Here is a 27,763-nt window from a genome sequence, read left to right as displayed (position 1 = left end):
TTCTCTCATGTTTCACATATTCATTCATGGGAGCCACCCTACACAACCTCAGCCATAAAGGGGAAATATTGCCTCTCACATAATTTTCACAGCCAGCTCAGTATAGGAACCAAACAGTGACAAGCCCACTTCTGAGACGACCATATTTATTACCCATCAAAGCTGCTATCCATAATATGTCAAAAATCTTTTCAAATTCCAAGATTCCAAGATTTTCAAAATGAAATATTGCAAGATGACTGGTGAGCTAAAACAAGGATGGACGAGGTCTGTGAGCTCATAGCAGTCCTGAATTTATTTCCACACTTATTTAATTGGTTGTGAATGAACTGGATTAGACTACATTAGGTAAGCTGTTTTAATCATAGATTTTATTGACAATGACAGTTATATTGCAATTCTACCTGAAGCCATAGCTTACAAGTCATCTTTCTGTATGAATCTCTGGGGTGAGATCAAAAGAGGGTCGTTTTGTCTAATTATAAGGGGAAAATCCAGTCCCTGGACTAACTGTAAAACTCTGAGCAAAGGAAATTAAGGAGTAATGCTCTCCCCTTCCTCTAAAATCCCCTGACTGAGGCACTTCCCTTCTCATTGGAGCTGCTCAGTATGAGACAGTAGCTGTAACTCCCAGGGGTGACTATATGAATGTGTAGCAGGGCGCTACGAGTGTGCATGTTGACAAAATCCTACCCAGCATGAGAAAAGGTTGTAGACTAAGAGGAAAACCACTGAGCGTGGCCTACGAGCTGTATGGTGTCTCTGGTGTGGTGGATCCTGGGCAGAGCTGCCTGGCAGGGACTGAACAGCACTCAGAGCTTAGGGAGGATGACAGGAAGTGGACACGACAAGCCAAGTCATCAAGGAAATCCTTTTGTAGCTTTGTTATTGCTTGAGAAAGCACAACGGGCAGCGACTGCACACTGAGAAGGATGGAGTCCAGTTTCTCTTCCAGAGCTCCAACCCTCCTGTCCAGCCCCTCGCTACGATGCTGCAGGTCCAACACCAGATCATACATCATGTTCTGAGTCTGGAAAGCAACAGAGAGGTCAGTTCACACATCCATATAGGTACAGTAGAAAAATAACAGACGCAACATTTTTTAACCCCAGTTGTGTGGAAGTCTTCATTACATGGTGTATTTACAGTAGTAAAGCTGTGGGCCCTCAGTGAGTCCATTCCATATATGAAATGAAGTAAAACGCCAATAAATTACAATATTGCCTACTGTCAATAAAAGTAACGGGAATTTGATCTAAAAATACTACAAAAATAAAAACATATTTTTGGTTGTGTGTTTAATAATGTGACTGAGGTTAAAAGACAATGTGGCAAAGTGAAAATTTTTGAAATTTCCATGAAACAAACCTTGGCAAGGTCAGCAACTGTATTGGCCTGATCAGTCAGTTTCCTTTGCTCCATTTTGACTGTTCGCAGTCTAAAATTGAAAATCAGAACCAAAGTCACATTTGTGCTGAGTAGCTTGTCTTGATAACAGCTGAAGTCATAACCTACAAGTACATGAATAAACATGCCAGCAAACAGTGCCTGTCTATCTACACGTTACGGAAACTGTGATGATGGAATGTGAATGACTTTTCTCTTTGTCTGCACTCCCTGGTGACAACATATGTATACCTACTGGTGGATGGCCTGTAGGAATTTACGCTGATGGTGGCGTACTCTGGAATGGTCAATCTTCTTCACCAGCTTGGTGTTCTTGTAGATGAGCCATGTCTCCCTCAACACATTGGCTGCTGTATTTTTTATCTGAGGAGGATAGAATAGCATGCGGATGAAGCAGTAGATGTAATGATTTCTTTCCAATTGCATTTTGCTACATTCCCCTATAGGTGAATGTGTAATTGATGAAATATGTTAATATGTGCTGTGTTTCTGGCTCTGTGGGCCTCAGCTCTAGTTCCTCCTCCTACCTTGGGCCAATCACGGTCCATATTGGGGTATATAAACGCTGAGGAGCTCCACTTCTAGCTTCCACATTTGCTGCCTTCTTAAACCCGGAGTGCTTGTGAATTGTGAGCTCTTTCGTATGTTGTTGTCAGGTTACAGTCAGAAAGGTAACGATTTTGTTGTTAGAATTTCAGTTAATCAATTTCAAGTTACTGTTCCCTGTTTTTTGTATCTTGACTACCTTTAAATCCAGTAAGCCCTGTAGGGAAAAGCTGCCATTTTTGTTACATTATACCTTTTCTTATTTTTTTGTGTTCATAGGGAGGTAGGTTTAGGAATTTTCTTTTTGGATAGTTTATTCAAACTTCTCATACTGATCATGTCTGTCTGTGTCAAAAGGATCACCATAAGTGAATGATTACAATTAGCATTTTATTTCCTTTTTCTGTATTTCTCATGCAGATTAGCATCTAATTGACATTTGTATATTTATTACATGAATATAAATTAATGAAACAGACAGCTTAGCTATTTACTGAATTTTATTGATGGTTTCAAAATGCAATACAGCTGTTTCAAACGCTTTTCAAAATATTGTACAAATGAAATTACCTTACTGTGTATGATTCAAATACAGAGTACTGTATATAACGGTCTATAACCAAATACAGTATTGTGCTGTTTACAAATACAGTAACATCAGTAGTGCTAATTGGATATTAAGCCACAGCGTGGTGGGGGTTTCAGGCATTGAAGGCATGAAAATAACCTGCAGGCTGTGAATGTTGAAATGGTAGCAGAGTTTGAAAACAAACATATTTATAAAATATTCAGATATTTTTACTATATTTCTTCTGTGGCACTGGCTGGTTTGTTTGTTATTTTGGCCAGGGCTCTTCCTGATGTGACATTCCAGCTTATATATCTTGCAATTTAAGGTTGAAATGCTGAAGAAATTCACTCCTCATATGCTTTATCTAGTTTTATGTCACTTCCCTTTTCAGTTCCTCTGTAAAGCTCTTTCAGACATAAATCAGACAAAACATAAACTCAATATGGTCAAAACGCAAAAATGTTATTACAGTTCATAAGTGACTTTTACTGTTAGTATTAAAAACAATGTACAATGTATAATCAGCATGTCTAAGTGCAAAGAGACCTTTTTGTAGAGCTGAGTATCCATCATGAAGTTATGGACGTGCTTCTCGGCTCTGGTGAGTTCTGACTTCCTTGCAACAACGGCGACCACTAAAGCTGTACAGCCCGCTCCCTGAGAAGAAAAGCAGTGGTTAGTGACACCAAAAACTACAATCATTATGTATCATAGAGAGGTGTTAGGTGAGAATATATTGTCTTCTATCATGTATTACATTTTTTAAAAGTTTGTTATATTTGTGTAATATTTTTCCTTTGATTCATCGTTTTTACAAACTACAAAATACAGGTTTACTATAACTTAAAGGCCAAAATTCTTTCTACATGTAAGTAATGTAGCTATAGGTATGCTGAGTTTTGGAATACACTCCTCTACATGTCTGGTTGTACTGTATGTACAAATCTCACCATGATTCCTGTGAGCAGGCACACCCCCTTCCCACAGTAGGTGTGAGGGACCATGTCGCCATAGCCGATGGAGAGGAAGGTGATGGAGATCAGCCACATTGCTCCAAGGAAGGTACTGGTCACCTCCTGTGCATCGTGATACCTGTAGAGACATGACACCTGGCTGTAACAGCAGCTGATGTCAATCCTAAACCCTGAGAGACCAGTGTTTTACAAGTAGACTATCACTGATTTTGTTTTCTCAAAATAATATCCACCATTTGAATAACATGGAAAATACACAAGGCTATAAAACTGATGCAATGCAAAAGAAGAGCAAGGAGTTAAAAAGTTTTAAACACATACCTCTCACATACACGCACGGTCCATGCTGCGATGATCCAACAGGACACACTGAAGACCAGCAGGACTGTGCCGGGACAGATGGTCATCAGAGTCTTCATGACAAAACGAGTGTCAAAGCTGATCTTGTTGAGCGCCCCGATGCTGCGGGAGGAAGCGTCTGTGAACAGCTTGCTGTGGAGCAGCATGACCCGGCCAATTAGGTAGAGGCGCAGGAACATCGGCACGGAGAAGATGATGTCGACATCCGCGTCCGCCTCTGATTCTGTGTAGCTGAAGGCCAGCCGAGCAGTCCAGGTGAACACATACTGGCCTGGAATTGGATGGACGGCACAGATGAGGAGCTCCAACACAACAGAGAGAATCCGCTCAAAGGTTATAGCTATCCTCCAGTCGTCTGCGCCGTTGTCCACCATGAAGAGCTATAGAAAAGAAGAGAAGATTTTTGGGTGAAGCATTTTGCATATTAAATGCAGTGGTGGACAGTAACTAAGTACATTTACTCAAGTACTGTACTTAAGTACAAATTGGAGGTACCTGTATTTCACTTTCTACTTCTACTCCACTACATCTCAAAGAGAAATATTGTACTTTTTGCTTCACTACATTTATCTAACAGCTTTAGTAGTTACTTTGCAAATTATGTTTTTACAAACAAAACAGAGTTTATAAAAGATGATGTTTTATTATAAATTAAAGTACTCAAGATTTTATACAAGTAAAGCCAAAACGATTCGTTTTTTTGATCATTAAAATAATTTTCAGTACATTTTCCCAATTATACTTACATACTTTTAGTTAAGTAACATTTTCAATACAGAACTTTTACTTGTAACATAGTAGCCTACTTTTACAGTGGTATCAGTACTTTTAAGGATTTAAATACTTTGTCCAATACTGATTAAATTACACAACTGACCTGAGAACAAAGTAATATAAACGATACATTTATTTGTTTGTACTAGATTTTAACTTAAATGTTTCATTGATGCACTTGACATGTTTACTGATTACAGTCAAACGTGTCTTTAGCTCAGTATTAAGTGGTGAAGTCACTTGTTTGCCTGTTGTTTTATTTAAAATACATTTTGCCATTTTATCCAACTGAGCCAACACATCATCCAATGCATTCCCCAGGCTATCCCACATATCAGCTGAACCACATGGTTGACATGACTGTTTCCAGTCAGAGTACTAAGAATAGTGGTATTAGGTTCTCCTGGATAATAATAAGGTTTTACCATGGGAACCAAAGACCATAGGTATGCTCAGGGCCTCTTAAGTCTTCCACATACCTGAATTTCCCTTGCATGGTACATCATAATGAGTCCAAGAAGAATGGCAGTAGAGAGGCTGATGAGGCCTTTCAGTACATATGAATATATGGATTCCTGTAGAAAAGAATAAAAAGGAGACAAAAACATGAACATGGTGAATACAGCCCGCTGTGAAGATACACTGACAAAACAAATAAGGTAGATGCCATATGCCCATTGTTTAAAATAAAGTTGATCATTGGTCCCTAAAGGTTGCCAGTTCAAGTGACACACTGCTATGTTGGCATTAATGGGGTAATTTTAAGGGTGAAGTATAACAGATGAACTATAAAGTGTACAGGGTGATAAAAATCATCCCTGTACACTTTATAGTTCATCTTTTATACTTTATGAATGGAGTGAGTCTGAAGAGGGCTGCAGTACCTTGTTGTAAAATCCCCTCGACAGCTCCGTCTCGATCACCATGACGATAATGCCAAACATCCCACAGACCAACGCGTAGTCGCTCAACTGTTTTCGCTTCCCAAAGAGCGCTCTTCTCTGACCCAGCCGGTAGCTAATGTCCTTGCTCTTCTTCTGCGGTACGCTGCCTTCATCTCTGGTCAGGTTTTCACTGTTGGCCTTGCTGGAATCGTCTCTGATGACTTTGGAGAAGGCGTCCTCCAGGATGGTACTGTGAAGAAGCTGAAGAGGCTGCTGGCCCAAGGGGAGATCTGCAAGACTGGATCTTAAAGTGCCATGGCTGCTCAGCGGTCGCACTGCATCCCCGTTGACTGTGTCTCCAGTTTCTAGGGCGTCAGAAGGTGGAGGAGTGTGTTTAGGAATTGATAGTTTTGATCCTCTGAGGTGCTGAGAGCTTGTCTGCAAAAGAAAGTAAGACAGTCAGCGCAGGGCATGTAATTAATCAGACAACATAGTGTATGTAATATAAATGTAACAATAAGACTGCAACAACAAGAACATATCTGCCTTTAAGATCAGGAACTGGACAAATTTTTTAAAAGTGGGATATACATCATATTAAAATAATTTGTAATGCTTTTTGCCTTTAAGCGACAGTTAAAGTTGCACAAAGAAAGACTTTGAAAGAGCACCGCATCAGTGGCAAACTTTCATGCTGTAGAAATCACTCTATTTGTATAAATTAATTTCTGATTTTGGTAGAAAATCTTCCTTCAAATGTACACGTACATGTAATGACGTCCAGGTATAATGGATTCATTTCCATAAGACTTATTTCACACGTTTGAGAAATGACCTCCCACACCAGGTCAAGAAGCTGCAGCATTTAAAGAAAATTAACTTACCTGACTTTGTCGCTGTCTAGCCCTCTCCCCCACAAAATCCTGGTTCTCAAGTGAACTATACTGGCTGTTGGAAAAGGACCGGACACTTTTGTTACTGGCTGGAGTAGACGACCTCTTCACCCGTGGAGCGCTGGTTAAAGGGCTGTAAGGTAGATGACGGCACTTGAGGATGATGGAGGAATCTCCAGACGACTTGCAGGTTTGATCACCGCTTGTCGGGCAGTGAGAGCCTTGCTTTTGACGTTGCTGAACTAACACCGGCTCTTTACCAAAAAGCTCTCTCCAGTTGAGCTCTGCAGTGACAGCAGGCTGAGGGTGTTGGTGAAGTTTTTGATTTGTCTCAACACACTCGATGGGGTTCAGAGGAATGTTGAATAAATTTGGACAAGTTGCTTGGCTGCTGTCTTTAAGTTTGAAATGATTGCAAGGGTGCTGCAATAGCTCCCTTTGACCTTCTTGGTCTCTGCACTGGAGCATGAAATTGTCCTGTGAATGGTTTGTTGCAGGTTTCAAAAGATCCCTTTGGTTTGTTTGCTGTGGTAAAACCTGGCAAGTGGTCGGAGCTTGAGAGAAAGGCTGAGTGTGTGGTGACGATGAAAGGCTTCTCTTGTTTGAAACTCTGGCGAGGCAGTCTTGGATGGTGCCCTGTTTTGACTGGGGATGGAAAGTAGAAGCATCTGAATGTTGGTGTGCATCAAGACAGGAACAACCACATCTGTCACTGTGGCTTGGATGTCCCACACTGGTCCCTGCTCTCTGTGCTGAGGGCGAATCATCTCCTTCGCTGCTAACCTGACCACAAAGCAGCAGCCAGTCTTGATCACTCAGCTGTGATAACGTTAGGTTTTGGGTTTTCAGTGGCGACATCTGGGATGAAACTCTTGGTGGACTGATTCCATTAGAACTTCCGTAGGGTGAAGATGAAACACAGCACAAACTTGTCTCCTGTGGGGAAGACGGCGCTTCCACAGAGGTACCCGAATATCGTTCACGCACCCCACCCTCAGATGTTTTTGTCAGAGGTGACGGACCTCCTGAGGTACAATGCTCATGGTCGCCATCATGGAAGACTTCTCCTGTTGAGTCAAGACGCCGTGTTGCATTGGTGGGTTTAACCAGAATTAACCTCATGGCATCACTGCAGAGCTGAAATGAGATCACACGCACACTGATCATTTTTTAAGTGTAACTGGAAAGAAAGAGGGAAGATGAGAAAGAGGAGGATGGCATACAACAAAGATCCTGAAATATATTTGAATGCAGGATGTTACGTACGAATGACGTGCACTCAGTTTCCATCGATTCACGTCCTGTTTTGCCACAAACATAGCTCATAAATGAGCAGAAGGTATAAAGCTTGCGCTGCAGAAGGATCTGCAAATGACGCAAAGCAAAATAGAAACATCTAAAAGTGTGCACATGCTACAGAAGGAACATAGAAACTAATTGTTATGGTGTTGATTTTTGTGTTCAGAATTTTCCTGTGTTATTCTTAGTTATGCTTTTCCCCGTGTATGTTAGTTGTTATTCACCTTCTGTCTGTGTTCGTGTTCCTTGTCCTAAGGTTTTGTCAGTAGTTCATTCATTCTGTTCTCTGTTTTATTCTGTTAAAGTGGTCCTCAAGTGTTTTTGTGAGTTTTACCTCCTGATTTATGTTGGAGCTGTCTGTGTCTGGTGTTTTTGTTTAGCTTTATTTCCTGTTTGGAAATGATTTGCTCCTAATGTCTTTCACCTGTTCACTCCTTTCCTGCTCCTTTGTGCCTGCATTTAATCTACTTAGTTTTGTTCAGTCCTTGGTGTGTCCTCATTGTCAATTAATGAATTTAGTTTCTTTCCCGTTTTGATACTTTTTGTACTTCTTTTGGATTTGGACTGTTCATTTGCCTTTTTGCATTCACCTCTCTGTTTTGGATTACCTGTTTGTGTTGGATTACCACGCTTGGATTCTATTGTTGACGGACATTTCCACAAGTGAGTTTGTACGCTTTATGTTTAGCTTTAATAAATCAGTAAAACTATTCCTGCCTAGTTTTGTCCTGCATTTGGGTCTGAAACCTGTTTTTCTGCCTGAGCACACGGCCAACTTTGCTTTAAAAAATAAAGTATTTTAAAGCTCTGCTTTCTGTCTTCGACCTCAATAACGCCTTTGCTCAATGTGAAACGTGGAAAAAGATTACTTAAAAATACTTCATCCTTAAAATGTAAATAGAACAGTGTGTTATTTGACTAATAATACACATTCTTACACATGGAGTATTTTTCCAAGGCAAAATCATCAGTGTTAGAAAAGCAACCATTCATTTAATTTCAAATTGTGTGTTCAGCTGGTTATGAATGTGACACATTCTGTCAAAAGCAGATGCGACCCCCCCCCTCTTATGTTAGTCTACTGGACATGGAAATCAGGAAGGCTCAGAATTATATTGCTCAGTTGCACCCATGATTTAACTAAGTTGGAGAAAAGCAATTCATAGTAATTTAAGTGCTACCAAATTCCTAAATTTCCACAAAGATTGTGGATGCAATTTTGTATCATTGTACAAAACAGAACTGTTCCTTGTAAAGCAAGACCTCTAGTCAGTGAACATCATTCAATCACTGAAACCCCCAAAATTGTCACATTTTTAGAAAAGTACTGATGTTATCCTTCTGCGACATACAAGAGGACTGATGCTACATGATGTATACTGTATGTTTTGCTCCGAGAGCTCAGCCTAAAAAAGGTAGATACATTGTCTTCCTGCAAATTAAAAAAAGGAGCTAACTGCATGTAATAGGGTTCGCTCTTAAATAAACCCCAGAGTAAATATAAACACTCAAAAGATAACAGCTTGAGAACTGTAATAAGAACTGTAATACTTAACTTGCTTTACAACTTAGGTATCTTTTTTCATGGCTGCTAATCATTTTTAAGAACACAATATGAATTATTCCAAATGGTAGTTGTCCTATTTGGACTTCAACTGCAATCTTAGTTATTTATAATTTTCTACTTAATAAATAAAAGTCAAGTATGAACAAATCCCCACTACTACTGGTGATTCTTACCTTGTTATTTTTCTCCAAACTTGAAAAGGCAAGTTACAAATACGAAATGCTCCGAATTTGCAGAACAGAAGTGTTAAGCAGAAGTGAGTGGGTGCTGGACGGCGGATTACCTCCTCCCAGAACGAACACTCGAACACTTGATAAAGGAGCTTTGGAGACGCTTTCCTTTGAAAGTAATGATTAGAATTCAACAAGAAGAAAGAAAAGGGCAGCAGCAGCTGGCCTGGTAAAGGGTTGCCATGCAAATAGACAGGGAGTGGGAGGGAGCAACAACGGGTTCGGATGCAGAAAAACAAAAACCTGTAACATCAGACCAGAGTATTAATGCGGAACATCACACATGGAAGCTCAAAGAAATCCCTATAAATTGGGAGTAGAGTGATTAGTTGCTAGGGGAAATAGAAGCAACTGGTATCTTTGAATGCAAAAAGGAAAATAAAAGGTCAATTGAACTTGTCATTGAATCTCTGTGGTTCAAAGGCCTTCGCACAGTCTCTTATCTCCTCCGCCACAAGAGCCTGGCTGGACAAAGGTGGCCATTTTTCAATCTGGTTCTGAATGAATCAAGTGAGTGAGTAGAAGGCCTCCTCAGATGTGTCCTAGATGAGCTCACAAATGTATCAACAGGAACAACTTTGAAAAAATTGTATATATATATATATATATATATATATATATATAATAAAAACAGACCACTGTCATGGGACGTCCACCTCCTCAAATGTTCAAAACCTACATTCAGTACGCAGGAGAGTTTTCTCAATGAGTACCAAGTTTTATTTGTTGCTATCAGTGTTGGAAAGGTTACTTTCTAAATGTAATAACTTACTGATTACAAGTTAACCTATTTAAAATTGAATAGTAGTGTAAATATTATATATTACTTTATCAAAGTAATGTAAACAATTACATTTAATTGCTTTTTGATTACTTTCATAATTTCTAATGAATGTTTTCAACTGTTAACCATTTTAAAAAGATAGCTTAAGAAGGAAAGGTGCTGCAAATTCAAACATGAGAACCAATCATAAGCATCAGAATAGAATTGATTTTTACTAAACAGCTGTGACTGGAATTGGCAAGGGAAGACATTGTGCACATGAAAAACATGCAAAGCAACAAAATGAATATTATTTAACTTATAGCCTAGCTTTTTACATAAAATATTCAGATGTAACCCCCAATGTAATCATGAACATTTTTTATAAGTAACCATAATTTATTTACTAATTTTTTTCCCAGTAACTGTAATGGATTACAGCAACATTTACGTAACTAAGTTACTAGTGACTAGTAACTCCCCAACACTGTTTTCTATTTAGAAACGAAAGACCTGCAAACATGAAACAGGTCTGATGCCTTTCAGTGTGAAGTACATGGCATTTAATATAACTACAAACTATTTACAGAAATGTAATTGCTTTTCTTGATCAATGGTCAAGAAAAAAAACATCTTTTGCATTATTCTAGCAGTCATACATGTAGAATTTCAGTATATCATTTTTTAAATGTGTTGTTTATTTCGAAACATAAAGAGATCTACAAACTGAATAACATTTTACAACTCTGTTCTAATATGACAAATAAACCTTGTTCCTTGTATTTAAAACCTGTGGATGGCTACACTTGCTCTGCAACACTCTTTTGGTTTAAAGGCCAGTGGTGGAGCCTTGTTGAGTGCTTAAACCCCATTTCCCAAAAAATACTGCAAATATTTCAGTTCAATTGTTTATCTTGTTTTACCTGTAGTATGTTTTGCTTACATTTAGGCCGTTAAACGTCAGTTTTTATCCCTGCTTTCTGTCTCTCCACCTGGCATCGGACAAACCTACAAAGCCTACAGCTTGCTGCCTCAGCAGCTTACTATATGAATGTTGCTGCGTTGGAGAAAACCTTTGTGACCAACGGCAGCACTGGATACCATTGCTGGTCCTATAAATGAATACAAAACTAATTAAAAAGCAACAACAACTTTTACCATGGCTGTGTTTCATCAAAATCCTACATAAATAATTCTGGAAAAACAAAAGGAAGTATTTCCCTAAGAAGTTAATGTTGTTGTTGCAATTAACTGAATTGAACTTGTTTTGTTGTGAAGACTACTAGAGAAAAATCTTTAAATAGTAGTGTATGACCCAGTTCTGCACCAACTTATTTTTTAAACAGGTCCATGCACACAATTTAAACACAGCACCAACACAGCCCTGAGTGTTTGGCTCATAACAAGTCCTCTGTTTTCTGAATCACCATCTTCTTTCATTTCACTAGCCCACTAAAGTTGTCAAGATAATAGGACCTTGAAGTCAGTGTTGGCTTAAAGCCAACAGGTCTGCTAGAGAAGATAAGGGAGTCACAGGTTGATGCCTGGAGATGGTTACAAAAAAAAACAACATCTTTAATATTTGTTGTGTAAACCTGGTGCTGAAGTTTTTTAAGTACTAATAAAATATTACAGAGCATCTCTGTGCCTGTAAACGTAGCTGAATAAGCGCTCCATTTCTGCCATTGAGTTATGAGGCAATGAAGTAACAGTTTCTTTTATTGGCAAAAGTAGATTATCGGGCCTCTGACAAGATTTAATGTTAATATCTAACTCTGGGGTTGAATGAAGTGTCAAATTTAAAACAAACAGTGAATGATCTTAGTAGAAAATGCACTTCACTGGTGACATTGGCTTCATTGCAATGTGCAATAAGCAAACGGCTCCTTCAAAGAAACTGGTTACTTGTCAAAATAACTAAAAGGAAACAAGTAATTTTCAGCCACAGCAATTTTAAATATACCACAATTTTTGCTGGTGAGCTTTTTTTTTAAACCCTGGACACAAAACTATATTCAACGTTCTCCATGAATGAAAAGTAAAGCTTAAACTCTGTAACTCCATCTTCTCTTCAGAAAAAGCATTGCACAGCAGCAGCAGCTGGCAAAAATGTTTGACTTCAGTGTGTGACTTGATTTATGTGCCTTCATGTAACATCAAGAGAGAAGTCTGGCATTAAAAAGCAACAAGAGATGTTGATGATCGAGTGGTGAACTTTTAATAAGTTACTCTCAAAACATCAGGCTTCCCACCTCCCCAGAAGTGCTAAAAAAAAGTAATTCAATTTATTCGATGCTGAAGTGCATCATTAGGCCATGTGCACAGATATGATATCAGTTGTGACCTTGAAAGAGGAAAATGAGCTTCTCTCTGCTAATTTATGGAACAACAAAGCCGAGTCCTCTGGTTTCTGGGCGGGTAATGGTGAAGCTATCGTCAGCAACACTCATTTTTTAAGTATTCAACTTTTCTCCAATGTGCATAGGCAGACATTTTTCAAATGGAGATATGAGGGGGAAGGAGTGCATTCACTTTAAGTTGTAAGTGGCAAAACGTTGGTTCAAGGGGTTCTCTGGCGCCTTCATCCACTCTTTCTTCAACAGTTGCTTCAGCTGCGACAACCTCATGTTGGGGTTTTCCATTTTTAGGCGAGGCATGCTGGCTTCCTCATAAGCAGCAAATGCTGCCTTCATCCTCCGCTCCGGGTGTTGGTCCAGATCCTCAGGCCCCGTGCTGGAGACAAGGGAGACAGGATGAGAGGATGTAATGATTGTTTGTTAACATTCACAAGTCATCATTGCTGTTCCATAGCCCTTAGAAATGATTTATACCTGAGCACAGCGATGGCATCTTCTATTGTTCTGGCTTCCACAGTTCCTTCTTCAGGGATAATTCTGTTCACGTTCTCCTCCAGTGGAATCTCCAGGTGGCTCTTTTCTGTGAGAAGAAATTTTATTTGAAACATGACAGAGGTTGTGTCATTGTAAAGAAATTTTATTTTGATTCTCAAAACACGATGCTGCTGGATTGTATCTGATCTCCACTGAAGTTCCATCTTAATTCTAACCAGCGTACTTTGTCATCTTCAACCAAAACTTTACCTTTTGGCTTGAGCTGCTCCTTGTCATGTTGCTGCTGTTCATTCTCAAGTATCTCCTCAATTTGTGCACGAGTAACTTTTCCACCAGATCCAGCTTCCTTCTGGGATTTGCCTCTCAGCCTAGCACTCTCCTCATCAAGAAGTCTCTGGTTTTCCTTTTTCCTCTCTAGAAGCTCAAGCCTCTTCTTCTCCCTGTCATCCTGCAACAGCAGAAAGCTGTTTCATCAGAGGTTTGTGCTGTGTGTACATGTATTATAGCTAGGGGTGTAACGTTTCACCAAATCCACGGTTTTGCTTACTAATACAACAGCCAAATGTCCCACTAGGAACAATTAAACCTTTTTTTCCCATCTAGACTATGGGTGTGTGACAAGATCAAAAACAGAGACTTCATTTTATTATTGTTATTATACATTATATGTACACGCCATAATCCAAGAAGTAGCAAAATAAGTATCAAAGTGAGGGAACTTCTTTAAAAGAGCTAACAGTTGAAGCCAAAGTGAGCAGCACAACTATGAAATTTCCCAAATTTGAACATGACCCCACACCAGAGGGACAGCTCACCTTTCTCTGCCCTTTCTTGAGTACATGTTTGTCAGTTTCCTGCCACAGAGCATCTTCTTCCTGCTGCTTTTTGCGGGCGTCTTCCACTGCCTTGGCCTCGGCCTTGCGGGCTCTGGCAGTGGCCGCCTTAGAGTTCTCGCCCTGGAACTTCTTTGGCATCTCAACCGCTGCTCTTCAGCTGAGTGACAAGGAAATACAAGAGACCAATCAGAAGAGTTTTACTAACAAGTTTTTTCAAGGCTGATAGCCAGTTTTAAATATAATTTAACCATGCCAATACCTACATTGATGCAAAACCCTACATGAAATTACATTTATGTCAAAGTGGTAGGCTAAAGACTTTTCTTTTTGGTCTTTATCACCTATGTATTTAACTATGATTGCTCAACTTGCAGTGTTTATATTATGAGTAATGTGCAGCCGCTCTTTTGAGAAAGATGAGTAACTTTAAGTAGTAATCAAAAGGCACCTAAATAATTTCGTTAACGTTAATGTGTAAATAAAGCAACGTTAAATTAACGCATGCCAGTTGTTCTTGTTAGATGGTTACCATAATAACAAAGCATCAGTTTGAAAATGCGTGTTAGAAAAAACGTTGGCAAAGAGGAGGTTAACTAAGCTATAAGTGCATATTATAAAAAAATGTTTTATAATAAACTACAGCAGTTTTACTTGTCAGTGTAGCTAGTTAGCTATGGCTAGCTGATGTTAGCCTGATAAACAAGACTGGTATGTTTGTCAAAGAGCCGGACACTCACTATTTAACGTTGCCGAAACTTACTTAAGAGCATAGCTATCACAATCCACAAACGTTCAAGTATAAACATGGTTTCATACCAGTATGAGAGGAAAAACAGTTCGTAAGTAGACGACAATTGACTGTTGTTTCGAAGAGGCATCTGCCACCTCCTCTCTGAAACCAGCGCGCACTCTGATGACGTAGCTTCTGTCTTTGTTTCAGTTTTTTTTACACCACTACATTTTAGAGGACATCAATCACTGTAGCCTACTTCTAACCCTTTTGGGTAAATACTACTTAGTTATACTTAGAAATCAAGAAATGTGAATTTCTTCTATTTAGTCATTTTCTTTTTTTTTTTTTTTTTTACAGAGTGTAACAATTGTGGTTGGCAAAGATTAAATATGTCATAGACAGCTTGAGGTGTATCGTAATTCCTATCCCGATTTTTGAACACATCTTGCCTTATCGTAGCCTAACCTGTCGTTAATTACGAAGTCAATTATTCTAGAGAATTTCTGTTTAATGTACCTTAAGTGTTCCTATTAACAACAAAGTACTGCAAATCTTCTACACTGCAACAGCAAAGTATATGTCAAGTTAAATATTCTTGATGTTTTACATTTTAAATAGCTCTAAAACTCATTTTCAGTATAAAACAACGAATTTCTTTTATGTCAAAGAAAATATATATCTCATTTAGATACAAATTTAAAAGCTGACCACATTGTGTTTATCTAAATGCCAAAGTGGAGTGTTTTCCTCTCAAATCATAGTGGAGTATAAAGTATAAAATTGCACAAAATGTAAATACTTCAATATATGACTGATTAACTCTAAAGGACAATAACATTTTACGCTGCTGTCATACTTGAGTCAAGGGACACAGAAGAGATATTAAATTGTTAATATTTTATTAAGGTAACAGTTTACACAAACATTCAAAAGTAGAACTATATTGATGCTTTATGTTGCAATAACAACACGATGGAACATCATTTTTAATGCATATTTTAAGTAACAAAATGGTTTAATCTGAACAGAGATACAGAAACAGCTGGAGCTCATCTGTATGTGTGAGTGTGTGTGTGTGCTCTTCAGTCAGAAGTCATTGTCGCTCTCCTCGAGCAGAGGAGGTCTAATGCCCCCCCTGGAGGGGCGAGCACCCCTGGATACCGGGCCCTCCACACTCTCATCCTCCAAATCCTTGCTCTCCTCCTCCTCATCCTCCTCTCCTTCCTCCTCTTCCTCGTCATCCTCATCCACATCAATCTCGCTGTCTTCAGTCTGAAACAGTAAGCAAGCAGGGACATTTAATTACGACAATAACCGAAAGCTCATAGTTTCAGTGAAATGAGTAAATATGTCAACTTTCCTTTTACTGGTCATTTATTCTACACACAATGTGCAGCTACAACAGGGAGGGCCATGCTTTCATTTTAACAAAACACTGAATTAGCTAATGTCTTACAATAACATCAATTAAAACAGAAGGATCTAATCACTGAGTCACCTCACATGTCCAGTGGGATAAGTCCACCTGTAACCAGACATCTACTGGGACCATTTACCTAATTTAAAAGGAAAAATCCATTCCAAACACGCCAACACTGTTAAAAACGTCTGCACCAATGTTTTAAAAAAATAATACAGGCATTATAGAAGAAACAGAAATATAAAAATGTTACACCCATAGATGCATCAATGGAGCAGAATGCAATGAAGTGGTGTTTGATGCAAAAAATAGTCATATGCACTAGAGATCTGTGTACTTAAAATCAACCTTGAAATCACTGTGTAGCTCACAGTGAAAACAGACAATATGCCAAAACCAGTGCAGCAGGTCTGCCAGCTTTAGGCATACTTCTTCTCCACCTTGTCACCTGTTCTCCCCCTGCACCTGCACTCCCGACAGTTATTTTTGTGAGGATATGTGGTACTCATGCAACTGATGAGGATCCACTCCTTGTCCTGTGCTAACAACCCCTAACGTGTCAGAGAATTTGAGAATGGATTTTTCCTTTAAACACACAGAAGAACAAGTGGTGAACTAGAGCCTGGTCCTGCACAAACCTTTCCTTTCCGTTGTTTTTTTGCATGAGGGTTTGACCCTCTGGCAACAGCTAAAGCGGGCTTTTGAAATACAATGAGTGACAGAGAAACGTAAGATACAGAAAAGAGTACAAGATGGAAATCCAAAGGGGATGTGAAACTGATCAGAGCTGATGTACGTGACACTAAAACTGACAGAAAAGTAAGCAGCATGTCATCCTGTAGCGAGAGAGACAGCACAAAGAGCGCCATCTAAGACCACTGAGAGAAAAATCAGCAAAGAAAGTCTTTACATTTTCCAAATTGTAGCACACAAAATGAAGAGATGCTTGCTGCATCAAAAAAATAAGGAATCTTGTGCTGATGTTGCTATGACAGTACTAACCTCATCACTATCACCACCCTGCATGTTCCCGATGAATCGAGCTCCTCGTCCTATGGTGCAAAAAGAGGCAACAATCAATTTAAATAAAAGTGGGTTGCTAAATTATGTTACTTTTGATAAGTTTTAATGGACTGAGATCAGAATCATGGAAAGCAGAACATAATGGAGATCATCTTAGTCTTATCATTTTCCCCAAGCAAATAACAGTTGATCATAACAAAGCTATGTCTCTTTTCTGTGTACCTGCCACAATGCCGTTTCGTGTGGGCCGTGGCTTAGATGGTCGACATTCTTCCATGTCGCTGTCTGTACCTTCGTCCTCTGGGACGTCCATATCGGAATCCTCATCTTTCACTGCAGAAAACATATGAAACCCGTGCGTGAAATAATTAAAAGGGGTCGGGATTATGCGAGTATTGCTTTTGCGTTCACAGTGTGTGTGTGTGTGTGTGTGTAATTGGTTGTCTCACAGGAACTCCTCATCAGATCCCTCTCCTCCTCCCTCAGTTTGTGCTGCATCATCCTCAGTGTGTTCTCAGCCTCCTGCAGTGGAAAAAAAGGACAAACACTTTTTCCATTCAGTTACATGTTTAAGTTAAAATATGTAAAAGTTGGTTACATACAAGCAGTTCCATAAGAAGTCATTCTATAAAACACACACACACACACACACACACACACACACACACACACACACACACACACACACACACACACACACACACACACACACACACACACACACCTCAAATCTCTCCTGCTCCAGTCTATGGTATTCATCCAGCTGAGACTCCAGGAAGCAAAGGTTCCTGAACTTCTCTACATACGTGTCATATTGCTTCTGTAGGTCTTCCTCTATCTTCTCATATTCATCCATGAAGGCGGGCCTAAAAGATTGAGGGAGGAACAAAAAAACAAGCACTTACAAGCGGGTGATAAAAGTCAAAGTTTTGTTTAAAATCTTGCTGCAAGTCCAAGAAAGAAAACTTTAAGATGCCTAAAAGCTTAAAAAAAAACACAACTTGGATGACAAACATTTGGAGCAATCAGTGCAAATAATTCAGATCAAATTCAAGTTTTAAGTTAATCCTGTCCTTTTGTCTGTATGCTACCTGTCCCTTTGGACTGACCTGACACTCTGCAGAGTCTGGAGCCTCTTCCGATTCCTCTCCAGGTCCTGCTTCTTCTTTTCTATCTTATTGTCCAGACTGGTTTCATCAGAAACAACATTACTCAGCATGTCTTTGGTCTTCTCCACACTTTCCTTGACAACAAAAACAAAGGCGTGGTGGCATAATCAGTGTCATTTCATAGATAAAAACAGGTCCTGTGTGATTTAAAAAAAAAATGAGGACTATCAGGATCAGTACATACCAAAACCTCCTTGATGGCAGCTTTCAGGGCCTTTTCAGTCTCATTGACCTCCAGAGGTCTGGCAATGGCCGCAGTTCTCATTTCCTGGGAGGACATTAAAAAAAAGACAGCAGAGAAATTCCCTGCATCAGTGTCACTAATGTCTTTAATGTAATGTCTGTATTACAACTGTCCTGCTGTTAATGTCTGATCTGCACTTACAGCAGAATAGCTTAAGGTTCAAAAGTTAATCAATGGCCAGGCAGTTTTATGGCAGATTGGTCTTGAAGAAAGATGTTTAATTAAGAAAATAAAAATAAATAATAATAATTCAAACTTCTGAAATCATTACAAAACATTACATTGTGTCTTAAAACACGTACCATAAAATTTCAATTAAAAGCCTAGAAGCCAAGTAGACGCCTGACCCTTTCACTAGCCTGGTGTGGCTACTTGTTGACAAATGAACACAGGTCTGAATGAGACACCTGGTCTAATTTTTAGTTTTTAAGTTCTCTGGATGCATAAAGGCTCTTAAAGCCCACTGGGTTATATCACACATACAAATATAAATATTTAAACTTTTGTTAATATGGACATGCTACACATCGTACATCAGTTAGATTCTCAATAATTTAATCGTTCAGTTCATTTTATGGAAACATTTTATTATCAATGATACCTTTAAAGCAGTCATTAAGTCCTAATATGTGTCCACTGCTTGATGATTTTAGACCTTAAGGGTCCACCAATAATAAAAAATAAATAAATAAAATCTTTTTTTTAATAAAAACTAATCCAAGTTGAAATAACTACGGTAACTCTTGGTTTCATCCCTTCTTCTGTAGTCTCTCTCTCTCTCTGTGTGTGCAGGAGGTTGGCCGAGACGCGCTGCCTCTCAGAGCTAGATCAAATTAATGATTCATAATGGATATGTTATCCGATAGCCAAATTTTTATACAAGCAAAATTCATTCTGGTGGAAATAAACAATGTCATAATAGCCTATTTCCCATCTTAGCTGAGCAAGAGTTTTGTGAGTAAGGAATTAAAGGCCTGATCCAAATATAGGCACAGTGAGTTTAGTGATTGAAGTAAATAAAAGTTGGGGCTATTAATTGAAGTTTTATGGTATCTCACTGTATACAATTTGGCATTTCTGAATTTTGACCTTACAAAAACATTTTACATTAACTTTTTTTTTTTTTAACTGTCAAGAATTGTGGGGACTCAAGATCAAGGAAAATGGAAACCAGTATGTGTGTATGTTAATATCTGTGTTTTCCCTCACCCTTAGTTCCACCTCTTTTCCCAGCAAATCATACAGAGATGCTCCTTTAGATGTGACCTCGGATGCCAGCTGCCGAGCTGTTTTAAGCTCTGAAATCTAAAGTGAAGAAAGAGTGAGACGTAAACAGCAACACAGTTTTCTCTTCTACCTACGATTTGATAAAAGTGATTTAAAAAAGAAGGGAAACCGCAAACATGAAATTGGATAGAAATCTGGAAAAAGTTAATTATATCATCATATTATGCAAAGAAAAAAGCATCAGGATATTAAATAATATATGGTGTCAGACATTGACTACTCAGATTTTAAAATAGTGTGGACATGTGCATTAGACTTACAGTGACCAACTACATGTTGTTCAAATCAAGTAAAACAACAAAGGTTGATAAAACTAACCTGAATGCAGAGCACAGTCACATCCGCTCAATTGCACTTTGCTTTATTTTATCTGTTTTAGTCTCCAAAAACGACTCGATTTTTTTTTTTTTTTTTTTAAATTGCATCTCACCCGTGAGCCGAGGTCAAACTTGAACTTGCTGTTGTCCTCCTCGATACGGTCTCCTAGAGCCATTTGCTTGGTCTTCATAGCGCTGTACAACACTGAGGTGATCTTCAACATCTCTTTCACTGCATAGCCATCAGCCTGGTAGAGACGCTTGGTGTTCAGCTTAATGTGAGCTTTTGTTATCTGCAACCCCGTTAGACACTGGTTAACACAGACTGACTACCAGAAGGTCTTCAATAGCCACAAGTAATCTGTACATTCTGTATAAATAGAGAAGACGTCACCATGAACTGGGCCACGGCCTTGATGAAGAATATTCTGTCTGACTCTGTATCAACATCAGTGGGAATATCCATCTGAGGCTCATATCTACATGGTATGGTGAAAGAGAGGGATAGGGAGCAAAAGACAAAGAGCAAAATACATCACAGTATTCTCCATTATATACATGATGTGTCTAAACATAATCTGATATATATATAATCTGCATATCTGATCCAAACCAGGGGAGGCAGAAAACAAAGCACGGGTCAAAAGTACACAAGATACTGGGATTTGCTTCCAGAGTTAGCAAATGTAAATATATTGAACTGAAAAGTGACCTTCACTCCATCCTGGGAAGTTGCACATAATGAAATTGAATTAATGTAATAAGTGTGCAAACAGTCTACAGGAAACAAATATTTTGCTGGTTACATCTAAGGAGAAAAGTTACTGGTGCAAAAAACCATCACAGATTTTTGGATTGGATTGTTTAAACTTGATGAATGTGGAATTTGTGAAACTCAAGCATACCTCTTTACAAGCCATATTAGGATCTCTGCCACTAAAGTGAAGTTGGGTGTTCTGAAGTTCTCCATAGATATCAAACGGGGGTAGCCCAAGGCCCTCATCATTTCTGTGAAATCTGTCACATTAAATGCAACTCCAATTACCAACATGCATATGGACACACAACACAGATGTCTTAGTGATGTGATATGCTATTTATTACATACAATGGGGAGCAGGTGCTGTCCATTACTTACGTCTTAAGTCTCTGAAGGACATTTTGACCTGCCAGCACCGTACAGCTAAACATGCGCTGGTTCGACCTCTAGTAGCGAAGGAGAGAAGTCGTTTTTACATAAAACATAGCTACTGATACTACACATCAATTTGTCTTGGACAGCTGGTCGAAGATAAGGCTCGAGGGCGTCGAAGTTTTGTTGACTAAACTGTAAAGTCCTCAGAGACAAATCTCTGATTTTGGGCTAACGTTAACGTTATATGAACGGAATACAGTTGACTTGACTGGACATTAAATTCTGACCTCCGTCACCATTTTGGGGAAGCTAAAACAAATCCTTAGTGTGATATAATAGTCATTGTTCAGTGTCAGACACTGCATGTTTAACCAGCAATCGAGCGTGTTAATGTAATGTCAGTTTAACAAACGTTACCGTAGCAGAGTTGTCACAACATACCCTAGCGAGCTAGCTTATGGCTAGTTGGAAGTTGGAAAAACGCTAACGCTTGGTCTCACCGATGGTTTACATGTCAGTCTGTTAATAAAAGAGAAGGTTTTTCTGAACTTCCTGATTAGCGGTTAGCAAACGTATTTACGGTGGGATTTTTTACCTGTCGTTGTTGTATCCGAGCTACTAGGCGTTATTTCGCCTCTATGGAAACCAATTATTTGTTCTACGGAAGCTCAACGCAGTCAAAAAGAAGCGCGAAAGAAGAGCGAAGACCTTTTCAGTACAGCGGCTGCAGGAACATCTGCATTTTATTTCTGATGACGATGTGGGTATATTGATTGATAAATTGACTTTAATAAACTTGATGGATTACACATGCGTGTACACAGTGTTTAAGTGTCATTATTCCTTTTTGGTGTAAAAATGTACAGTACCTAACATTTCAAAAACTAGAGGTATTTATAGGCTACTTTGAGTATTTTCTTTTCATGCCACTTTCTACTTCTACTCCACTACATCTCAAAGAGAGATATTGGACTTTTTTTTTTTTTTTTTACTATACAACATTTATCTGACAGCTTTAAGCTTTGACAGAAATTCATTTTTGCAACTATTTTTATCGTTTTAGTCCACCTTCACACATTTGAAGATTTTATATATAAAACAGTAAAACATTTACTTGTAAAAGATTGTCTTTACAGTGTACTTTTTTTACATTAGTACTTTCACTTAGGTAAAGGATCTCCATACTTCCACCACTGTCTAGGTTTATGCCCAGCAAGCAATTTCACAGTTAAAAGGCGTCTAATAGATGTCAAAACAGAGCACAGACGTCTAGGCTAAAACAGGGCTGAATTTGGGCTGTCAGTGAAAAGTTAATAGACATCTAAACATAGCCCAGGAAACAAATTAAATATAAAGATTTTATTAAGAAAAAGGATTACAACATAGACAACATAATACAACATGATGAAAATATAAAGAAATTATTGATAAAATATTATTATAAATACAAAACAGTTTATATATATATTTATATGTGTGTGTGCGTGTGTGAAAAACAATTTTAACAACATGCAGTAATAAAAACATAAATAAGTACAAAATAAATGGGTTTGGCTACATCCAAATCTAGATCTTCATCTAAGCTGCTACTTGATGCAGGTCTCTGGGTTGGCGCCAGTCTCTGGGGTAAATGGGATCCAGAACTGTTGAATATGTAAGAATATGAATATAAGTAAACATTATAAGTGACTATGTTCACTGTTTTCCCATAAGACATGACTAACGTTACTATCAACAAATTATTTTGAATGAAAACATACAGTATATTTCTAATCATCATTCTAATTAAAGTAAAATAATTAAAAATAAATTAGTGTTGTATTAGTGTCAAAAGTCCAAAACTCATATTTTCATATCATAATCATCTAGTGAGTAAAATATGTGTGGCTTTCATAACAAATTACATGTTTCATGTTCACCCCCTCTGAATTCAGATAATATAGGCCTAATGTAGGAGTTTTTAAGGGCAGGAGGAAACCTGTGGGTATCATGAAGTAACGTTAAGTTATACTTGCATGCAGCATGTTAAGCTAACCACAACCTTCGTGCCTTACTCTACACTGTTACCCGCTGAAATGTCACGGTTCCTACACCTTAACAAATAATGTAGGCCTAGATAAATAATGAAGACATGTCAAACAAAGACACAGATACTTACAAGACCAAAGTAAATGCCTTTTGGCTTCCAGTGTTTGCAGTAAACTCCCGCCCGTTACTCGCTGAAAGGCCGAAATCGTAACGTATCCCTAGTTTATAAATGGCGTATATGTTTATCGCCAGATCTGGGGTGCTTCTCAAGTCTCTTAATTGCATCCACGTTTCCATCACTTGCATCTTTGAAGGAAACCAAGCCAGGAGAGAAGGGATGAGGAAATGTGTTTTTAGGGACATGAGACGTCCTTTCCTCTGAAGCGTCACGTGAAGCGAAGTCAGTTTGTGATGACGGCGGCAGCTGATCACAGCTGATCAGCTGGCTGTACGCCTACACACTTTTGATGAAGTTTGTGTCTGCACACATGCACTTTTCTGATACTAATAAAGTCTCAGTTATCAGTGCAGAGCAGCATGATTCTCTCTAACTGTTACCAAACACTTGCAAATCAATAATTAGGCCTATAGGTTAGGCCAACTATAGGCCCTGTGTCCTGCTCAGAGGTACAGGATCATTTCTACAGGCACAATGCTTAGGCTATATTATCTGCATTTATATTTATTGATTCTGATTGTGAATTCGTTATTGAATAACCCAGAATATGTTCATGCTGTCTTGGGATTCATTAGGCTAAATGTTTCAGGGAAATTTAAATGATGTGGCCTAACTCATATCAAAGTCGACGCTCAGTTTTAGGCTTTGCGTTTATTTCCTCTTCAGATATCCTTTAACAGGCACGTGCACACATGATAGACATCAAAAGGGGTTTCAGCACCTGCCCTTTTTCTTCCTCAAGAGAAAGTGCCCTTTTTTTATGGGATGCTTGTTTTTTTGTTTTTTTTAATAAATGAATATACAGTATATTTATTCCTGTTTGTAAACAAATATTTTTATTGGGGGAAAAATCTAAATAGGCTATCAGGTCGGAAGATGAGACTTTGGAGTTCCGATGCCCTCTCTCTCTCTCTCTCTCTCTCTCCTTCTCGCTCCCTCCGCATCTCACTGCGCAACCAGAGCGCAGCACACAGACAGACAGCAGCCCCTCCAGCTTCTCTCCCAGCAGTGTTTTTGTTGAACAAAAGACTAAACTACCAGTGCCTCGAGTTTACCGCTAATTAAACAAAAGACAAAAGACAATATAGGCCTAGGCCTATGTCTTGCTAACGCATGACTCATGAGCTGAGCTAATGTAATATGTCAGCTGAAGTTTAGCTAAGGCAATATCTCATGGCCATACAACCTAATGTACTGATGGAGACACTACTGGTGAACACAGTAACATTTGTGTCTAATAACGTCATCACAATCGCCATATTGATATGCAAATTAGGCGTTAACTAATTAAAATGCGCCAATTTGCACACATTTGACAAGTCACTGCAGGTAAATGGGATAAAGAAAATAACTAAAGTATATCACCACAGAACTTCCCCAGTTAATGACTTACATCAAGAGTATTTTCCTCTGAAATGTGCTGTGTAAATGTGCAGATTAACTTGTTTTGGTTAATATAGAAGAAATCTATAGATGCAAATAGACCGAGGGTATTAGGCTTAAAACCAACACCATCTAAAGGTGTATTCTTGAAGTTTTATTTCCATTAGAGTAAAAGAAGACATGGAAGCAAAATAGACCAAAGTCTCAAAACTGACCACCATGAAAAAAGTGCCTTAAAGAGTAACTTCATAGTTTCGATGGTAGGCCAGTCATCTAATAACTATCTATTCTATTATCCAACGAAGGTTAAAATCAAGGGCAACTGGACTTGGTTGAAGATACTGGAAGACGTTTCGTCCCTCATCCAAAGGACTTCTTCAGTTCTGACTGACTGGCAGGGAAACCCTTGATTTTAACCTTCGTTGGATAACTATGACCTGGATGACTGAGAATCTTCATAGATATCTAATCTATTAGTTTGTTGTATGCTGATAGATCTTTACATATACTGACAGCCCTCCCTCAAATGTGAAACTAAGTCCATGTCACCATCAGTAATTGTGTGTGTGTGTGTGTGTGTGTGTGTGTGCATGTGCATGGTAAATGTAATGTAATAGCAATAATAAAGTATTTGATCAATACATTAATGTATTCAGGCAATTCAGTATTCTGTTGCTTGGCTGTGTGAAGCTGAAGGTTACCTTTACTCATTTGGCATCTTGCTTGTGAAACAAAAAGTAAAAGTATTTAAATAACATTTTAATTATGCCTGCAGCCCAATGACACAGTTTAGTGTGAAGATTTATGTGAAGTATTATGTATTCCAATAACACCAAAATAATTGAAACAATTTAATGTGTGAAAAATAAACAAATTATTAATGAAACTGTCATTTATTCTAAATATATACTTGAAACTAGTGGCATAGAAAACATGTACATTGTGGCATAGTTCCCTTTGTTGTCGCCTGCTCCTGTGATAAACCTAGTGAATACTAAAGAAGACCGTGGATCTCTGTGTGAACTGATATTTTGTAGAAAAGTAAAAATGCTGTTGAGTTAATATATTTGTCTTGTTTAAAAAAATGCCCTTTTTTTCACTTGAGCCCATGCTCACCAAAATGTCTGTGCACGTCCCTGTCCTTTAACACTACTGAATACAATTTATTTGCAAGTCACATCACTCCTCGCCAATCGATCACTGCGCGCCATCATATAAAACCGACGTTTTAGGTTTTTTTTGGTTTTTTTTTACCGCAGTGGCTTTCATTCATACTTTCATCAGCTGATTATACTCGCGCAGCCGCCCCCTGCTTCCATCAGATGCAGTAGGTGAGATCGGCTGGATGAGCGGCTTTATTTTCCTTTGATTGCTTCATTAAAGACTTCAGTGCAGTTTTGTTACAAGTCCGACTCCTTAGGCTAAGTTTACTATTTAGGCTATTGTTGTTTATTTGACTAAACACAGGAATGAGCGGCCTCACATGTGACTGAATAGAAATTAGATAAATGATGTAAAACATGTTTCTTGCTGACAGACTCTCCGACTGACTTTAATTGTCTCCATAATAAAAGTTGAAGGGAGAAATAAAAGAAAAAGAAAATCTTTCTAATAGGCCTAAGTGAAGAAAGTTGTGTGTAGGGCTTTTGTTGTTCAGACCTACTATGAAGATTTTAAGTGAATCATAGAATAAAACCAACTCTTTGCAGTGATACACTTGAGTTTAATGTTATCTGTCATGATGAATCAGATCAGTCCGATCAGCCACAGTGTCCAATCAATATAACAGCTACCCAGTAAGGGGGCGTGTCGGTCAGTAAAAGACTTCCGCGAAGGATGCACTGGTGTATCCTCGCTCATAGCTCCTCAGAGATTACTCATCGATCCTCACTTCCCGGAGCGCAAATAAAGAGGTGGTATTATGCTATTTGGCCCAAAGTCCAGCCCAAAGGGAGTTCCCATCTCCCACAGAAAACTCTGCTCTGAACCGCTTGAAAACAGCTCATTTGTAGTCCAGCCCTTCACTTCCTTTACTTGTGACGTCACAATGAAAACGCTTCATAAAGGTCAGGCACGCCCTCAAACCAAGCTAGTCTGAGCGGAGGCTCTTTGGCTCGACTCGCCTTTGTTTGGTTTTCCATTGTAGAAATGTTGCACCTGTACCTGCATCCAGGTACTTTTTTTCGCATCACCTCACCTACATCGAGGTTCCAAGCGAGCTGAGGGATACTAAAATGTAACTGAAAGCACGACAGACTGCTTATTGGTCAGAGAGAATATTCACTATTCACTGCATCATCATTTCGTGCGCCAGACAGAGGCCAGCAACAGAAAGTTTTCTATTTTACAGTTTTCGTATGGAATTTCATCACTAAATCCACTTCTGAGAAGTAGATTTCGAATATTGACAGTTTTACGAGAAGTGATAGCGGAACGGAGTTGAGGAGCTCCGCAAGTGGCTGCGTGGGATGCCTGTGCCAAACTGTGGGAGGAGCGTGTGAGGCCGGCCAGCCGCCCGCTCACAGAGCCCTCTGCTCCCACCGTCATACCTACCGCTGCAGCAACAACGGCAGAGGAAAACACAGCTGGAAGGTTTTCATACCGCTTATCTGTCTTTACATTCTGAGTAATTTTGAAACGTTTTAACTTAAAAAAAGAGAAAGCTGTGTGGATCGCTGGTGTGTGTGTCGCATTGATCATTATGTCGTGGCAGTTGTGTGTGGCGTCGCTATGACGACAAGCTACGTACTATCTCTGGGTACTACCTGCAATGGAAAACGGAGCAGGGCCGAGTAGAGTCGAGTCTATCGATTTGCGCTATGGTACCATTTTTCGGCAAGGCAGCATAGATCATCAGAACACCGGCAACAGTTCAACGTTTAGTCCTAAA

General features: G+C 38.9%; 3 protein-coding genes across 4 annotated transcripts; all 3 read right to left on the bottom strand.

Annotated features, from left to right (window-relative positions):
• Positions 1-262: 262 nt before the first annotated feature.
• kcnn1b (potassium intermediate/small conductance calcium-activated channel, subfamily N, member 1b) lies at positions 263-13,066 on the bottom strand. The gene is made up of 9 exons (XM_046050424.1): positions 13,051-13,066; positions 5,517-5,866; positions 5,112-5,207; positions 3,820-4,238; positions 3,475-3,616; positions 3,071-3,181; positions 1,643-1,770; positions 1,369-1,438; positions 263-1,030 (listed from the first exon to the last, which is right to left on the bottom strand). Exons 1-9 carry the CDS (start codon positions 13,064-13,066, stop codon positions 743-745), a joined length of 1,620 nt encoding a protein of 539 aa, XP_045906380.1. The 3' UTR covers positions 263-742.
• Positions 12,464-14,890, bottom strand: ccdc124 (coiled-coil domain containing 124). The gene is made up of 5 exons (XM_046050425.1): positions 14,773-14,890; positions 13,936-14,113; positions 13,370-13,568; positions 13,100-13,205; positions 12,464-13,001 (listed from the first exon to the last, which is right to left on the bottom strand). Exons 2-5 carry the CDS (start codon positions 14,092-14,094, stop codon positions 12,797-12,799), a joined length of 669 nt encoding a protein of 222 aa, XP_045906381.1. The 5' UTR covers positions 14,095-14,113; positions 14,773-14,890; the 3' UTR covers positions 12,464-12,796.
• A 681-nt stretch (positions 14,891-15,571) lies between these two features.
• On the bottom strand, positions 15,572-21,970 carry cluap1 (clusterin associated protein 1). Of its 2 annotated transcripts, none has more exons than XM_046050806.1 (13): positions 21,880-21,970; positions 21,288-21,355; positions 21,055-21,166; positions 20,544-20,628; positions 20,263-20,442; positions 19,755-19,850; positions 18,486-18,569; positions 18,242-18,375; positions 17,857-17,998; positions 17,582-17,654; positions 17,355-17,465; positions 17,112-17,161; positions 15,572-15,961 (listed from the first exon to the last, which is right to left on the bottom strand). In XM_046050806.1, exons 2-13 carry the CDS (start codon positions 21,307-21,309, stop codon positions 15,776-15,778), a joined length of 1,275 nt encoding a protein of 424 aa, XP_045906762.1. In that variant the 5' UTR covers positions 21,310-21,355; positions 21,880-21,970; the 3' UTR covers positions 15,572-15,775. The 2 variants fall into 2 exon arrangements, with proteins under 2 accessions (XP_045906762.1, XP_045906763.1); XM_046050807.1 differs by lacking the exon at positions 21,880-21,970 and adding an exon at positions 21,726-21,847.
• Between the last annotated feature and the right edge of the window lie 5,793 nt (positions 21,971-27,763).

Source organism: Micropterus dolomieu, linkage group LG05 (assembly GCF_021292245.1).
Source record: "Micropterus dolomieu isolate WLL.071019.BEF.003 ecotype Adirondacks linkage group LG05, ASM2129224v1, whole genome shotgun sequence".
Taxonomy (NCBI): domain Eukaryota; kingdom Metazoa; phylum Chordata; class Actinopteri; order Centrarchiformes; family Centrarchidae; genus Micropterus; species Micropterus dolomieu.
The sequence above is the reverse complement of the archived record's forward strand: the minus strand, read 5'-3'. Positions and strand labels throughout refer to the sequence as shown.